This window comes from Mastigoproctus giganteus, chromosome 3 (assembly GCF_048544385.1).
Source record: "Mastigoproctus giganteus isolate SK-2022 chromosome 3, ASM4854438v1, whole genome shotgun sequence".
Classification (NCBI taxonomy): Eukaryota; Metazoa; Arthropoda; class Arachnida; order Uropygi; family Thelyphonidae; genus Mastigoproctus; species Mastigoproctus giganteus.
This window is the reverse complement of record NC_143577.1, coordinates 161,319,596-161,335,902: the sequence shown is the minus strand read 5'-3', so window position 1 is coordinate 161,335,902 and position 16,307 is coordinate 161,319,596. Positions and strand designations below refer to the sequence as shown.

At 38.4% G+C, this 16,307-nt stretch overlaps 1 protein-coding gene across 2 annotated transcripts in view; it reads left to right on the top strand.

Moving 5' to 3' along the window:
- The window catches only part of LOC150088369 (WD repeat-containing protein 20), a 329,684-nt gene that overhangs the window by 76,154 nt on the left and 237,223 nt on the right, over window positions 1-16,307 (top strand). For both annotated transcript variants that reach the window (XM_090370747.1, XM_090370746.1), the window contains exon 2: window positions 3,935-4,117. In XM_090370747.1, the coding sequence (XP_090226873.1) occupies window positions 3,935-4,117 (183 nt within the window). The remainder of the gene's footprint in view (window positions 1-3,934; window positions 4,118-16,307) is intronic.

Genomic DNA, 16,307 nt, shown 5'->3' with positions numbered 1-16,307 from the left:
CTCTGATGAGTATAATAAGAAATTGTACAGGGCAATAGAGTGGGCCAGTAAATCAGAGAGTCTTCCCAGATATTGACTGGAATTTGGGGGCTGGTCACACACACTAGCAAGGCTTTTGTGGATTTATTGGATGATTGTTTTCTACATCAGCATGTTCGGGAGGCAACTAGAGGGAGTAATACTCTTGATTTGATTATCAGTAGTGATTCTTCATGCATTAAGAATCTGCAGGTAAATGAACCACTAGGTGGTAGTGATCACAGTGTGCTGAAGTGGGATTTACTCAAAGAGGTAACTACCATTAGGGGTAAAGGGAAGGGTTATTGCTTTCGTAAAGGCGACTATGATATACTGAGACAGTATTTAACTTCTGTACAGTGGGACCAACTGATGATGTTACCAACAGCAAATTCAAAATGGGAAGCATTCAAAGAACTTATCTTGGAAGCTACTAGGCTTTACATACCAACTAAGAAATATTGTTCAAGGTTTAGGCCTAAGTGGATGTCAGATGAACTAATGAGACATATTGCAGAGAAGAAAAATGCATGGGATACATACAAATTAACACGTGACACAGAAGCCTATGATAGATACAAGTTGATCTGTAACCAAGTTACAAAGGAGGTTAGGCAGGCGAAGGCAGATTACGAGAAATCTTTGGCAAGGGATGCAAAGAAAAACAGCAAAGAGTTCTTTACTTATGTAAACTCTAGAAGGAAGGGGATGAATCAGATTGGTCCACTTGATATCGATGGGTCAACTGTTGATGATCCTGCTCAGGTAGCTAACAAACTAAATGAATATTTTGCATCGACATTCTTACATGAGGAGTTATTCAGCTAGGGGAATGCCAGAGGTGTATTCAACTCTGGCAGTAAGCTAGAGAATCTTGTAATAACTGAGAGTAAAGTGGAGGAGAAATTGTTGAAGATAAATACAAGAAAGGCACCTGGGGTGGATGGGATCTATCCAGTTATATTAGAGGCAGCAGCAAAGGAAGTAAGCAAACCCGTAGCCATAATTATGAGAGCTTCCTTGGACTAAGGGGAAGTACCCATGGACTGGAGATGTGCAAATGTGACCCCAATTCACAAAGGAGGATCAAAGGGCGGCACAAGTAATTATATACCTGTTAGTTTAACTTCTGTTCCCGGAAAATTAATGGAGGCACTGGTTAAGGAAGCACTGCAGGATCATCTGGACAAGACTCCAGTTATAGCTCGGACACAGCATGGTTTTGTTAAGGGGAAGTCTTGCCTGACCAATTTGATTGGATACTATGATGCAGTCACAAAAGAACTGGATGCAGGGAATAACTTTGATATTATATACTTGGATCTTAGAAAGGCTTTTGATACCGTTGCACATGGAAGACTCCTGCACAAATTGGAGCAGTGTGGCATTGGAGGCAAATTGCTGCTATGGATAAAGGGGTAGTTGAGGGGAAGAAGACAGAGAGTGGTAATCAATGGACACTGCTCATCGTGGACTAATGTTATTAGTTGAGTCCCTCAGGGTTCAGTATTGGGTCCATTATTGTTTTCTGTATTTATAAATGATATTGATGATGGTATATCAAGCTTAATGTCCAAGTTTGCAGACGATACGAAGGTTGGCAGGCTTGTCAAGGACACTACTGACGCTATGCTACTGCAACAGGATCTGGAAAGGTTGAGCAGATGGGCTGAGAGGTGGCAAATGAAGTTTAGCATTGACAAATGTAAAGTACTACATATGGGAAACAGCAACCCCAGAGCAACGTATCAACTCTGTGGTACTACACTGACAGTGGTGGAGAATGAAAGGGACCTGGGGGTGGTTATGCAGGCAGATATGAAGTTTTCTGACAGTGCAGACGGGCTGCAAGAGTAGCTCATTGTGTATTGTCGATGATATATAGGAATTTTTCTATCAGGGATAAGGAGTAGATTATTCCCTTGTATAAGGCAATGGTCAGGTCACACCTAGAGTACTGTATACAGGTCTGGAGGCCTCATTTCAAGAAGGATGTAGAGATGCTGGAACGAGTACAGAGAAGGGCAACAAGATTGGTGAATGGAACAAAGGGGTGCTCTTACGAAGAAAGGCTTAAGTTTTGCAAGTTACAGTGTCTAGAGACTAGGCACCAGCGAGGTGATCTGATAGAGGTGTATAAAGCCTTGAATGGTTTGAGCATGCTCAATGCTGATGGGATTCTTCCTCTTGCTCAGAATAATCACCTGAGAGGGCATAAATTCAAATTGAGGAAAGACAGATGTAGGATAGACGTGAGGAAATTTGCCTTTAGCCAGCGGGTGGTTGGTTGGTGGAACAGACTTCCATCCCTTGTCGTGGAAGTTGATAGCCTAAATAAGTTTAAGGCTCAGCTGGACAGGTATTTCGAACGAACAGAGGGGTGAAGTGGAAGTGGTTATTTTTTATTTATTTTATTTTTTATTTTTGTTTATTTATTTTTTTTGGCTGATGCTGCATAAGCTTGCTTTCTTGCATCAAATGCCTCTACTAATGCTAATGCCTCCCTGTATCTACTGGATTTACAATATTCACCATAATGAAATTCATCTTATATCTCTGTGGTACCATGTCTTAGTAGACCCAGCTACATTGTTATTGGTTGATTTGATTCAAAGCTAAAATTGATTTAAGAAGTTTACAATACTTCTGGAATTACTGTATAGGCAAATTAAGATTTGTGCTTTATTGCTTTTGATAACCTAATGCTGCTCTTATGGCTACTTATAAATGTTTTTCTATGTGATCCTAGATTGCTGGTGGATTTTACTTTAATCATGATTTTCCTTTTAGTGTTGAGCATAATTAGTGGTTGTATACAAACACTCTCAGAAAGGGTGCAAGTGTAACTTTGTTATATTCCATTTATGCGAGTTAATTGTGTGGTGACTTATCTAACCCCCAAAACTAGTTTCCCTGAGTCCTTAGTGTCTACTCAATAGCATTAGAAAAAACCCTTGCTCTTCCTCTGTTTAAGTGAATACCATCCATATAAAATAAATTCCATCTGCCAATTAAGTCTGACCGTACTAAGAAATATTTTCCATAAGCCTTGCAGAGTCCCTCAAGGTTAGAATTAATGCACCAAGGCTTTTGTTATGAAATCCCCTGTTGTCTTTGCAGAATTGCAGACAAAAATATTTTGCCCTATCTCGTGATGCTTTTTCAACATGACTATATTTTTCATAACCAGGTCACCAGTTTGCTTAAGCTTTAAATCATTAGTTTCCATGTATATTACTATACTCCCACTACAACTAAAATGTGCTGATAAATTTTGTCACACATTGTCATTTTTGCCCCTGGTTGGTATACTGTGGTTTTGTGCTGTCTTTCTTTATTACAGATTATATTTTCTGTCTCCCTTTCAATTAAATTCCCTATTGTAACAACCAGTATAGTTACAATTGAGTCTCCAACTATAACAGTCAGTAAAATCAGTAAGTGATCCTCTGGCAAGACTCCGTATCAGTCATTCCCATCCAGGTCATTTGTTTTTGCGTAGAGGAAATAACCTTCCTCAGTGTTCATTGGCTAATCCCATCTAACAATTAAACACATCCTCACTGAACCCACAGCATCTGAGTATCCAGAAAACACCAGCATTTGGTGGTAAGCTGTTAATAACTAATTGAAATAATTTAAACGAAACATGATATAAATGCCTAGTATAACCCTTGTATTTAATACCTTGCTTTGTATAAATTTTCAGGTGATATTTACTTATGTTTTTTTAAGCTTTACATCATTGTTTTCAAACAAAGCATTGGGTACCATATAAGATCAACAAAAAAAAATATATATATATATATATATCACAAGGTTATATTTGATAGCAGAAATGAATAAATTTTCACAAAAACAAGTATTTAATTTATTATATACCTGAAATTTTATTTGAATTTTTTTTTTTTTTAAGGCAGCTGATCTGACAAAGCATGTTGATAAACGTGTCTATAAAGGAACTTATCCCACTTGTCATGATTTCAATCAACTTACTGTGACCAGTGAAGGTGTATCACTTCTAGTAGGCTTCTCTGCTGGTCAGATACAACTTATAGATCCCATTAAAAAGGAGCTCAGCAAATTATATAACGAAGAGGTAATTTATAACTTAATTCTCTGTAATTGCTATTTATGTTTATTTTTAGTTTCTGTTTTGCTACTTATTGTGATTACGTTTGGATAAGGCTTAATTGATAACAATAATCGATGAAATAAGAATGCAGCTGCTCAGCATTGTTTATTGATGTAGAGTGGAAATGTGTACACAAAAAGTGGAAGCAGACAGAAAGAAAGCATTAAAATCGAGCATTATTTTATATTTCTTTGAGAAAGTCGTAACTAGAAATGAAGTTTTCATAGTGTTTCTGTAAATCTATACAAACTTGAAAACAAAGAAAATATTAAAATCAAGATTAGAATACTCTACTGTAAAACAGTTAGATTGATAGTAATATAGATACAGTACGTTTTTCATGGAGTAATGATGCTGATAACCGTAAAACTCTGTGAAGCAACAGAAGTAACTAGACATGCAGTGTGTCAAAATTTAAAGAATAAATTGAGGTGTTGCACAGTTACTTCAACAGCACATGTGTAAACTGCAGTAAGGCAGATAAGAGATAACAAAAAAACAGAGAAACACACACAGTCGAACTTGGTTATAACGAGCAAGGAAATAATGAGATCACAGCTGTAAATAGCAAAAAGCCATAATAATTTTAATTTATGCGTATTTCCATAAAATTTCTCACTGTTATAACGAGCACACCATGCGGATACATCATACAAATTTTGGTAACTATGCAAATGTTCTTAATTGCTCAGGTTCAAAAAACCCAATTCTTGGATTAGACAAAAATGAAAAGGGCGACTTAGCTTTTATGACCACCTGTATTGCATCGGATTTGCTGCTGGTTTATGACCTTGTCCTTTTGGGACTGGGGCTATACAATAGTGCATTAACATTCCTCTTGTCACATTACCCTATTTACAGAATGTTTCATATTCACTGAACCATAAATTTATTTCGGGACTTCTAAGAATTCTGTCAACGGGACATCTAAGAACTTTGTATGCACTTCGGGACTTCTAAGAACTTTGAATGCAGATCACTTTACTGTAATTTTAAATAAAATCAGTTAGAAACAAACCCTTCCTTCGGAAACATGTCTACCAACAAAGAAAGTCTTGATTCGTGAAAAAGTGGAAATTATTCGTGAGTTAGAATGTAGTGCAAAAAATGTTGGAAGTGTGTAAAACGTTTATTTGTCCTCTTCAATAGTATGACATTGTGGAGGAATAAACATATTTACATATCGGCACTGGAAAAGATCATAACTGGAAAAAAAAAAAAAAATTAGAAAGTGCAAGGTTACAATGTCAATGAATCATTGGTTCACTACACAAAGGCGTGCCAGATTTTCAATAGACTGCCCAATCTTGAAGGCCCAAGCGGAAAAATTTGCTAAACAATTTGGACGTGACAATTTTGTATGTAACAACAGTTGGCTTGATCGATTTAAAAACCGAATACAAGCATATTAATATAAATAATATGTAGGTATATACTATTATCAGCCACCATCAGCCGACAGGGGAGTGATCACATCGGAAATCTGTAATAAGATCACAGCTTTCTCCAGCCATCTCAACCATTTCGGTCTCAAACTGAACCCCCAAAAATCCGTTATTATGGTTTTTTCTCTGAAGAAGTGTCCCACATCCATACAACCCTCACTGCAGGGTGCAGTTATTCCAAGTGTTACTAAACACAAAGATCTCGGTGTAACCTTCGACCCAAACCTTAGGTTCAACTGTCACATCGAATGTGTTCTACGCAAGATCAACCGAATGCGCTGGATTGCCCGTCAACATCTTCTTCATAACACAGACGCAAGAACCACAATCAGATACTTGGAAACCGTTGTGTATCCTACCTTTCTGTATGCCTCTGAAATATGGGCATCCGCAGTACCTTCTCTCATGAAGCCCATCTTCGCCAGTGAATACTGGATATTGAAGTGGGCAACCCACAAACATCGACTCCCCCCTCAGCAGAGGACCACCAGCATGGCCGACCAACTCCAAATCCCACGGCTGCCTCAAATAATCAGCATGAGGAGAACTGCGACCACAGTCAAACTGCTGGTTGGCAAAATCAACTCCCCTGACTTCTGGGATATATGCCAGTGGCATGTTCCACTTCCGTCCTTACGAGCCACCCCTCTTCTTCAGCTACAACGGAACAGGCTGAAGATCAGTGACAGATTCCTACCTGGACATGTACTTCCTACAGTACAAGCCCTGCTAATGATCGGAGTTGACCTGCAGAAATTCGCTTCCGATCGCAATTACAGGCGCTCGTGGGCCGAACTTGTTCCCCTTTTGTTTGGCCCCTGATGTCGACTCATACTGATATCTCCATCTGCTATCTTCTATGAGGTGCATAATGGCACGTCGCAGGCAAATCGACGAACTGTCTTCACAAGAAAATGCAATACCGAACAATAATTTGGCACTGTGAAATTTTCTGACTTGTGTGAATATGCTTAAATATGTGCTTTGTACATATGAACGTGTACATACCTTGGTGTACTGTCTGCCTCACAACTATGTACATACTCATATCTATTGAATGGCTAATGCTACGTTTTTAATTGTTATGTAATATTTTATACTGCACAAATTTTTATACTGTACATATTTTTATATTTCTATATCATTGTCAAGCCCCTGGCCTCCTGGCTGTGGCGGGCACATTATTGTATCTTTACTGTACAATAAAGATTTTCTTCTTCTTCTTCTTCTATTATTTATATATATATATATATATATATATATATATATATTTTATTTTATTTTTTTTTTTTTCCCCTCTAATATTTCTTTTGTTTTTTGAATCGATCTTTTTATCAAGTTATTGAGAATTAAAAAAAAAAAATAGGAGGTAGATTTAACTTGTCACTGATATAGTGAGTAACAGTTATAACAAGAAAATTTTGTCAGTCCCTTGATGCTCTTATAACCAAGTTCGACTGTATATATATATATATATATATTTATTTATTATTTTTTTTCCCTTTCTATCTATTCATGTATGTCTGATCACCACTACTCTATCCATGATCACAATAAAGATTGATTCACACTAGTGGTACACTTAAAGAATAATCACACTCACAGGGCATTTGCACTGACAGTAAGCTCACAATCAATTCAGTCATTAGCACAAGCATATCAAGGTAGCCAAAGTCATGTAGAACTATTTTTCAGAAATGTTTAAAATCTTTCCTAATGATGATATGGAAATGATTGCACTGTTGCAAGATGAAGAAACAAAATGAGACAGAGAAGATGGGTGCATCCTACTTTAATCGAAGGAAACAGAAAGGGGGGATTTTTTTCTACGCTTTTCCTTCAGTTAACTGACGATGAAATCAAATTCTACCAATACTTTCAGATGCCTAGGAATAAATTTGAAGTTCTATCAAAAATAGAAGGTGACTTAAGGAAATTCAACACCACATTTCATGAGGTCATTACACCAAGGAAAAAACTAGCTATTTGTTTAAGGTAAGAAGAACACTTTTATTAATTTTTAATTTACATACATAATTAAAATCTTAATGAAGATCATTACATCATTATTAATGATTTTTAATTTTTTAAAAATCACTGTTCAGTTCAAGTTCAGTTCAAAAATTAATTTGATATCACTTGATTTTAAATGACTTAATCAGTTGGTGAGAAATTTGATAGGTATGTAGCAGCAGTGGATGATGAATGACTTGAGTTAGACTGTTGGGGAGAGTGGGGGTTGGAAGTAGGCGTGCATGTTCAGATAAGTATTTTCTTGAAGGTTTTGGGAATGACTTATGAGGTGGATAGGGCATAAAATATTTTGCCCCCATTTGTGAAACAATATTAAAAATTTTTAGTATTTATTATGTTTTGGTTGTATGAGGAAATATTTTTTACTGTAGTGGCCATTGTTAAAAAGAAAAGCATGTCTATTGAGTCTTTTTCCTTCTCAGTTTCTTTTGCTGTTTTCAGTTGTTCCAATATTAGCATTAGTAGTGCCATATGATGCAAGAAAGCAAGCTTATGTAGCATCAGCAAAAAAAAAAAAAAAAAAAAAAAACCAACACTTCCCATTCACCTATCCATTTGCTGCAAAAGTTTGTCCACTTCCTTGAATTTATTTAAGTTATCAACTTCCACAGCGACAGATGAAAGTTTGTTCCAGGTATCAACCACTCTCTGGCAAAAGGCAAATTTCTACAACTGAACTTATTGCCCCTCAAGTGCATAATCTGAGCAAGCAGAAGAATTCCATCAGCATTCAGTTTCTCAAAACATTCAAAGTTGTATATACCTCATTCAGATCACTTGCAGGTGCCTGGTCTCCAGAAGCTGCAATTTGCAGAATTTAAGCCTATCTTGGTGAGAGCACCCCCCTTTTGTCCTCTCACCAATCTCGTTGCCCTTCTCTGTACTCGTTCCAGCAGTTCTATGTTATTCTTAAAATGAAGCCTACAGACAATGGTATAGGCAATGGTTAGGCCACGGGGTGTGGCCTGCCCATTGCCTTATACAAAGGAACAATCACCTACTTATCCATGCTAGCAAAGTTCCTGCATATCATTGACAAGATCCCATGAGCTGCCTGTCTGCATGGCACAATTACCCCCCTAGTCTTTTTCATACTCGACTACCCTGAGTATAGTACTGCACCATTGGTATGTTATTATGGGGTTACTTTATGAATGTTAAACTATGGTTGCCACCTCTCAGCCCATCTACCCAACTTTTCCTGGTCCTGTTGCAGCAGCATACTGTCGTTATTGTCATTAACAACCCTGCCAACCTTTGTATCATATGCAAACTTGGACATTACGCCTGTCATATCTTTATCAATATCACTGAAAAATATAGAAAAAAACAATGGTGCTAACACTTAACCATTAGGGAATCCACTAAGAACATCAGTCCATGTTCAGAGGTGTCCACTAATTACCACTCTGTCTTCTCCCACTCAACCATCCTTGTATCCCTTAATGCCATACTGCTCCAATTTCTACAGCAGCCTTCTACGTGCAACAGTATCAAAAGCTTTCCTGAAATCCAAGTATATGATATCAGAATTATTTTTTGCATCCATTTCCTTTGTGACCACATTGTCTCCAACCAGATTGGTCAGGCAAGATTTCCCCTTATCAAACCAGTGCTGTGTTTGAATTATAACTACAGTTAATCCTTAATTGATTATTTAACCATTAACTTCACTGATTTCCCTGGAACAGAGGTTAAACTATCGGGCCTGTAATTACTCATGTCACCGTTTGATCCCCCTTTTTGAATTGAGCATACATTTGCACTTTTTGTCTGTGGCGACCTTCCCTGAATCCAAGGATGCTCTCATAATTATGGCTAAGAGTTTGCTTACTTCTTTTGCTGCCTCCGTTAATATAAATGGATAGATCTCATCCACTGCAGGTGCCTTTCATGTATTTAACTTCAACAATTTATCTTCAACTTTCCTCTCAGTTATTACAAAGACATTTAGCTCCCTATTAGGGTTTGATAAACTTATGGCTGCCACTTCTCTTCAGAATTACTCATGGGTGAATGTATATGCAAAATACTCATTCTCTTTGTCACCCACCTGAACAGGATCATCAACGGTTGAACCATCGATATCAACTTATGGCTGCCACTTCTCTTCAGAATTACTCATGGGTGAATGTATATGCAAAATACTCATTCTCTTTGTCACCCACCTGAACAGGATCATCAACGGTTGAACCATCGATATCAAGTGGTCAATCTGATTCAGCCCCTTCCATCTAGAATTTACATAACTAAAGAAGTCGTCCCTTATTTTTCTTTGCATCATCTGCCAAAGATTTCTTGTAAAATGCCTTCGCCTGCCTAAACCCCATGTACTTTTTCTGACGGAATCTCAGTTATCGGTTGATTCAACTACTGCTCATCTCAGATGCCCAAATTATTTGCTGTATGATTCCTTTCGTGACAAAGGTGGTACTTGTGCATATGTCTGTTCTGATATTCCCAGTCAGAGACTTGGCAATTTGGAATCTCCTCTTTGATCTTCTCTGGCTTAAAATCTCTCTACCTCATTGTGTCAAATTCATCTGTTGTCTCTACCGTTCTCCCAACTCCACTAATCACTTGGAGCTCTTTGACTTCCTCTCTTTGCAACTTGACTTTCTCCAGTCCAACTTTCCTAACAGTGAGGTAATTTTCCTTGGTGATTTTAATGTTCACAACTCCAGCTGGCTCCCGTTTTCTAGTCACACTGACCCAGCTGGTTGAGATGCTGAGGCTTTTGCAATTACTTATGACCTTGCACAGATTGTTCATTTACCTACAAGAATACTGGACAATCCTAATCATACAGCCAACACGCTTGATCTTTTTCTCACAAACAACCCTTCTAAGTACGCGGTCGAAGTGATAGGTCCTTTAGGCACTTCAGATCACAACTTGGTGATTGTCTCTTCTCCAATGGAGCCTTTATCTCATGGCTATTCCCATCCTCTTGTTGTTTGGCATTACAAGAATGCAAAATGGGATGACCTGCGAGATTTCTTTTCTTCTTTTCCTTGGTCGAATTACTGTTTCAAAACTTCAGATGTTAACGTTTGTTCAGATTGTGTCAGTGAAATTATTCTTGCAGGAATGGAATCCTTTATGCCACACTCCACTTTAAAATCTTGTCCTTTATCTATCTAAACCTTGGTTTACCAATAAATGTATTAAGGCTGTTCAAGAGAAGAACGTTGCATATCGTTATTGGCTTCTTTCTAATTCTTCAGTTTCATTTTCTGCCTACACCAAAGCTTGCAACAATTGTAAAACAGCTATTAATCAGTCCAAACTACAGTTTGAACAGCCTAAGAGTAGAAAACTTGCTTCTTGCCCTAATGGTAGCCGAACATTCTGGTCTCTTGCCAAAGCTATTGGCCGCAACTTTTGCCCATTTCCGCTCCCACCTCTGTCCAAACCAGATGGTTCTGTTGGCACTTCAGCCAAGGATAAAGCTGACCTGCTAGCATCCCATTTTTCTTCCAACTCATGTATTAATGATCTTGGTAAAACACCTCCCACCATTCCCAACATGCTCCATTCAATGTCTCCTGTGGTCTTCCGTCAAAAGGATGTCAGAAGGATTTTGACGAATCTTGATGCTAAGAAAGCTCCAGGTCCCGATGGTATTTCTACACTTGTTCTCAAAACCTGTGCTTCTGAACTTACTCCTGTTCTATGTCGCCTTTTTTTTTTCATTTTCTTATTCCAAAGGTGTTTTTCCTTCTGCTTGGAAATTTTCTCATATCCAGCCAGTTCCCAAAAAGAGTGACAAATCCCACCCATCCAATTATCGTCCCATTGCAATTACTTCTATTCTTTCTAAAGTAATGGAGAAATCAATTAACCGCCAACTCTTGAAGCTACCTAGAAATCTTCCGCCTGATCAACGATCGCTAGTATGGATTCCGTCAGTGTCGATCCACTGGTGATATTCTGGCTTATGTTACCCACATATGGATTAATTCAATGGAAAGGTTCGGTGAAACACAAGTAGTTGCTCTTGATATCTCAAAGGCTTTCGATCGTGTCTGGCATAAAGGTCTTCTAAACAAGTTTCCATCTTATGGTTTGCCAACTGTTTTTAGTAATTGGTTATCCAGTTTTTCTCTCTAATTGCTCACTGAGGGTGATGGTAGATGGCTCTCTGTGTTCTAACTTCTCCACTAATGCCGGTGTCCCTCAAGGTTCAGTTCTTTCCCCCACTCTTTTCCTCTTATATATTAATGACCTTCTTCCATTGACTGGAAATCCTATCCATAGTTTTGCCGATGATAGCACATTGCATTCCACTTTCCACTTTGAGAAACCTTGCCCTGCTCAATCAGCTTCAACTTCTTGAAAATCTGCCACCAATTCCTTAAATGCCAATCTTCAGGTAATTCTCCAATGGGGCAAAGGCAACTTAGTTGATTTCAACCCTTCTAAAACTCAGTCTTGTCTTATATCTCATAAAAAGGATTCTTCTGCTCCTATGCTTATCTTTGGTGACACTCCAATTTCTAGGCAAAATGATATATCTCTTTTGGGGATTACCCTGACTTTTAATCTCTCTTGGCACAAGCACATTACAAATATTGCTTCCTCTGCATCTAAAAAACTTGGTTTTCTCTTTCGCTCTCGGCGTTACTTTTCTTCCAAACAGCTGCTCACTCTGTATAAATCGCAAATCTGCCCTGCCATGGAATATTGTTTCCACATCTGGGGTGGTGCCCCCAAAACCTCTCTCAGCCTTCTTGATTCCATTCAGAAGAGGGCAGTTAGGTTAATTAATGATTCATCTCTAACAGAGTCTCTCCACTCGCTGTCTCATAGACGTACTGTTCCTGCTGCGTGCCTCTTCTACAGATACTTCCATGGGCACTGTTCTTCTGAATTGGCTTCTATAATTCCCACTCTCTCTTTCAAAATAGTTCGAACACGTGCAGCCGCCCACCAACATCCATTTACTGTCCAACTTCAGACTCACAGAACCAACTTTTCATCTTCCTTGTTTATTCATTCAACTGCCGTTTTCTGGAGCAACCTTCCTTCATACGTATTTCCTGAAAATTAGTCTACAGAAGTTCAAGTCCAATGTCAACAAATATCTTCTTTCGTCTTCTCAACCTCCAACTCAAGCACGGTACTAAGTACTATAGGTTCTAATACCTCTCCTTTGGGGGTTTACATAAAAGAAAAAAAAAACCTCCTTTGTGACTTGATTACAGACGAGCTTATATCTACAATAGGCTGTGTCAGTTGATAATTTATATGCATCTCATGCATTTTTCTTCTCTGCCACGAGTCTTATTCACTCATCTGACATCCATTTAGGCCTAAACCTTCAACAGTGTTTTAGTTGGTATGAAAAGCCTTGTAGCTTCCAAGTTTAATTCACTTCAATGCTCCACATTTAGAAATTGCTGTTGATAACATCATCAGTTGGTTCGACTGTGTATAATTTAAAATTTGGCTGAGACCACCATAGTCACATTTATGAAAGCAGAAACCCTTCCCTCTACAGCCCTGATGGTAATTACAGGTTTAAGTAAATTTCACATCAGTGCACTCTGATTACTGCCACATAGTGGTTCTTTATCTGCAGATTCTTAATGCATGTATAATCACGGCTGATAATCAGAACAAGAGTATTACTCCCTCTGGTTGCCTTTTGAAAATGCTGCTGTAGAAAACTGTCATATAGTAAATCTGCAATAGTCTTGCTAGTGTACGAGTGACCAAACTGCAAGTTGCATTCGATATCTGGAAAGTTAATCCCACATTATAAGACATTCTGATTTACTGGCCTCTTTTATTTCTTTGCACAGTTTTTAATTGTATTCTTCAGAGTCATTAGCATTAGTAGAGGCATATGATGCAAAAAACAAAGCTTATATAGTATCAGCCAAAAAAAAAAAAAAAATACACAACTATTCCCTCTAAAAGTTTTTTGTTTTAGAGGGAATCAGTTTCTCCTTGAATTTATTTAAGCTATCAACTTCCATGACAACAGTTGGAAGTTTGTTCTAGCAATTAACCACCTGCTGGAACATCTATTCTACAACACAGTTCAATTTCTGCCCGTCTATTCTACAATTGTCTTTCCTCAATTTGAATTTATGCACCCTTAGGTTCGTAATCTGAGCAAGCGGAAGAATCCCATCAGAATTCAGTATGCTCAACCCATTCAAGGCCTTATACACCTCAATCAGATCACTGCGCAGGTGCCTAGTCTCCAGCTGCTGCAATTTGCAAAACTTAAGCCTCTCTTGGTAAGAGGACTCTTCGTTCCCCTCACCAACCTTGTTGCCCTTCTCTGTGCACACTCAAGCAAATCTACATCCTTCCTAAAATGAGGCCTCCAGACCTGTATGCTATACTCAAGGCGTGGTCTGACCGTTGCTTTATACAAATGGATAATCCCCTCCTTTTCCCTGCTAGCAAAATTCCTGTATAACATTGACAAAACCCTATGACCTGCTCTTGCAGCCTGTCTGCATTGCTCAGAAAATTTCATATGTGACTGCACAATTACTCCCAGGTCTTTTTGATTTTCTACCACCATAAGTGTAATACCACGCAGTTGGTACTACACTTACATGCCTCTGAGGTTACTTCTACTGATATGCTGTACTTTGCATTTGTCAAGTTAAACTTCAGTTGCTACTTCTCAGCCCATCTGGCAAAACTTTCTAGATTCCTTTGCAGTAGCACACTGTCATTAACAACCCTGCCAACCTTTGTATCATCTGCAAACTTTGACACTAAGCCTGATATACCTTCATCAATATCATTGATAAATGTTTGTCTAGTTCTACCTTAAACTTATTTAAGTTGTTGACCATCCACTACAACAGATGAAGTTCATTCCGACTATCAACCACCCACTGGCTGAAGGCAAATTTGTGCACATCTTTTCTACAATTGTCTTTCCTCTATTTCAAATTATCCGCTTGGGTGTGGAATCTGAGCAAGAGGATTAATCGCATCAGCATTGAGCTTGCTCCAACTATTCGAGGCCTTATACACCTCAATCAGATCACCTCGCAGTCTCAAGAAGCTGCAATTTGCAGAACTTAAGTGTTTCTTTCTAAGAGTAACCCTTTGTTCCATTCGCCAATCTCGTTGATCTTCTCTGTACTCGTTCCAGCAGCTCTACATCTTTCTTAAAATGAGGCACCCAGACAGTACATGTACTCTGTGTGTGGCCTGACCATTGCCTTATACAAAAGAACAATCATCCCCTTATCGCTGCTAGCAAAATTACTGTTTATCATTGAATGTATATCATGAGCTACTCTTGCACCCTGTCTGCACTGCTCAGAAAACTTCATAACTGACTGCACAATTGTCCCCAGGTATTTTTTATTCTTCACTACCCTGAGTGTAGTGCCATCCAGTTGATATGTTACTCTGGGGTTACTGCTACCCATATGCACTACTTTGCATTCGTCAATGTTAAACTTCAGTTGCCGCATCTCAACCCATCTGCTGAACTTTTCCTTATCTCGTTTCAGTAGCGTACTATCATTACTCTCATTAACAACCCTGCCAACTTTCGTGTCATCTGCAAACTTAGACATTTACCCTGATATAACTTCATCAGTATCATTGATAAATATAGAAAACTACAATGGGCCCAACACTGAACACTGGGGGACTCTGCTAATAACATTAGTCCACAAAGAGCAGCATGCATTGATTACCATTCTCTGTCTTCTTCCATTCAACCATCCTTTTATGCATTGTAGCAACTTGCCCTTAATGCCATACCTCTCCAATTTGTACAGTAGTCTTCCATGTGCTGCAGTATCAAAAGCTTTTCTAAAATCCAAGCATATGATATCAAAATTATTTTTTGCATGTTTCTCTACTTTCCCTCCTTTTTCCCCTACTTTTCCCTACTAACAGAATTCCAGTTTATCTGTGACAATATGCCATGATCTGCTCTGGCAAGTTGTCTCCACTGCTCAGAAAACTTCATATCTGATTGTAGAATTACTCCCAGGTCTTTTTCATTTTCTACCACCCCATAGAAACATACCAACCACACAGTTGGTATGTTTCTCTGGGATTACTTATACCCATATGCAGTTCTTTGCATTTCTCAATATTAAACTTCAGTTTGCCACATCTCAGTCCATCTGCTCAACTTTTGTAGCTTCTGTTGCAGTAGCACGCTGCCAGTACTATCATTAAGAACTCTGCCGACCTTAGTATCACCTGCAAACTTAGATATTAAGCTTGATATACCTTCATAAATATGATTGATAAATACAGAAACAACAATTGGCCCAACACTGAACCCTTGGGGGACTCCACTAATAACATTAGTCCGTGAAGAGAAGCATCCATTGATTACCATTCTCTGTCTTCTCCCACTCCACCACCCTTTTATCCATTGTAGCAACTTGCCCTTAATGCCATACCTCTCCAATTTGTACAGTAGTCTTCCATGTGCCACAGTATCAAAAGCTTTCCTAAAATCCGAGCATATGATATAAAAATTATTTTTTGCATCTAGTTTGACCACATCATAGTATCCAATCAAATTTGTCAGACAAGACTTACTCTTAACAAACCCAAGTTCTGTCTGAATTATAACTGCAGTCTTGTCTAGATGATCCTGCATCGCTTCCTTAACCAGTGAGTGACTACATTATTTTCCCTGGAACAGAAGTTAGTCTAACTTCTGT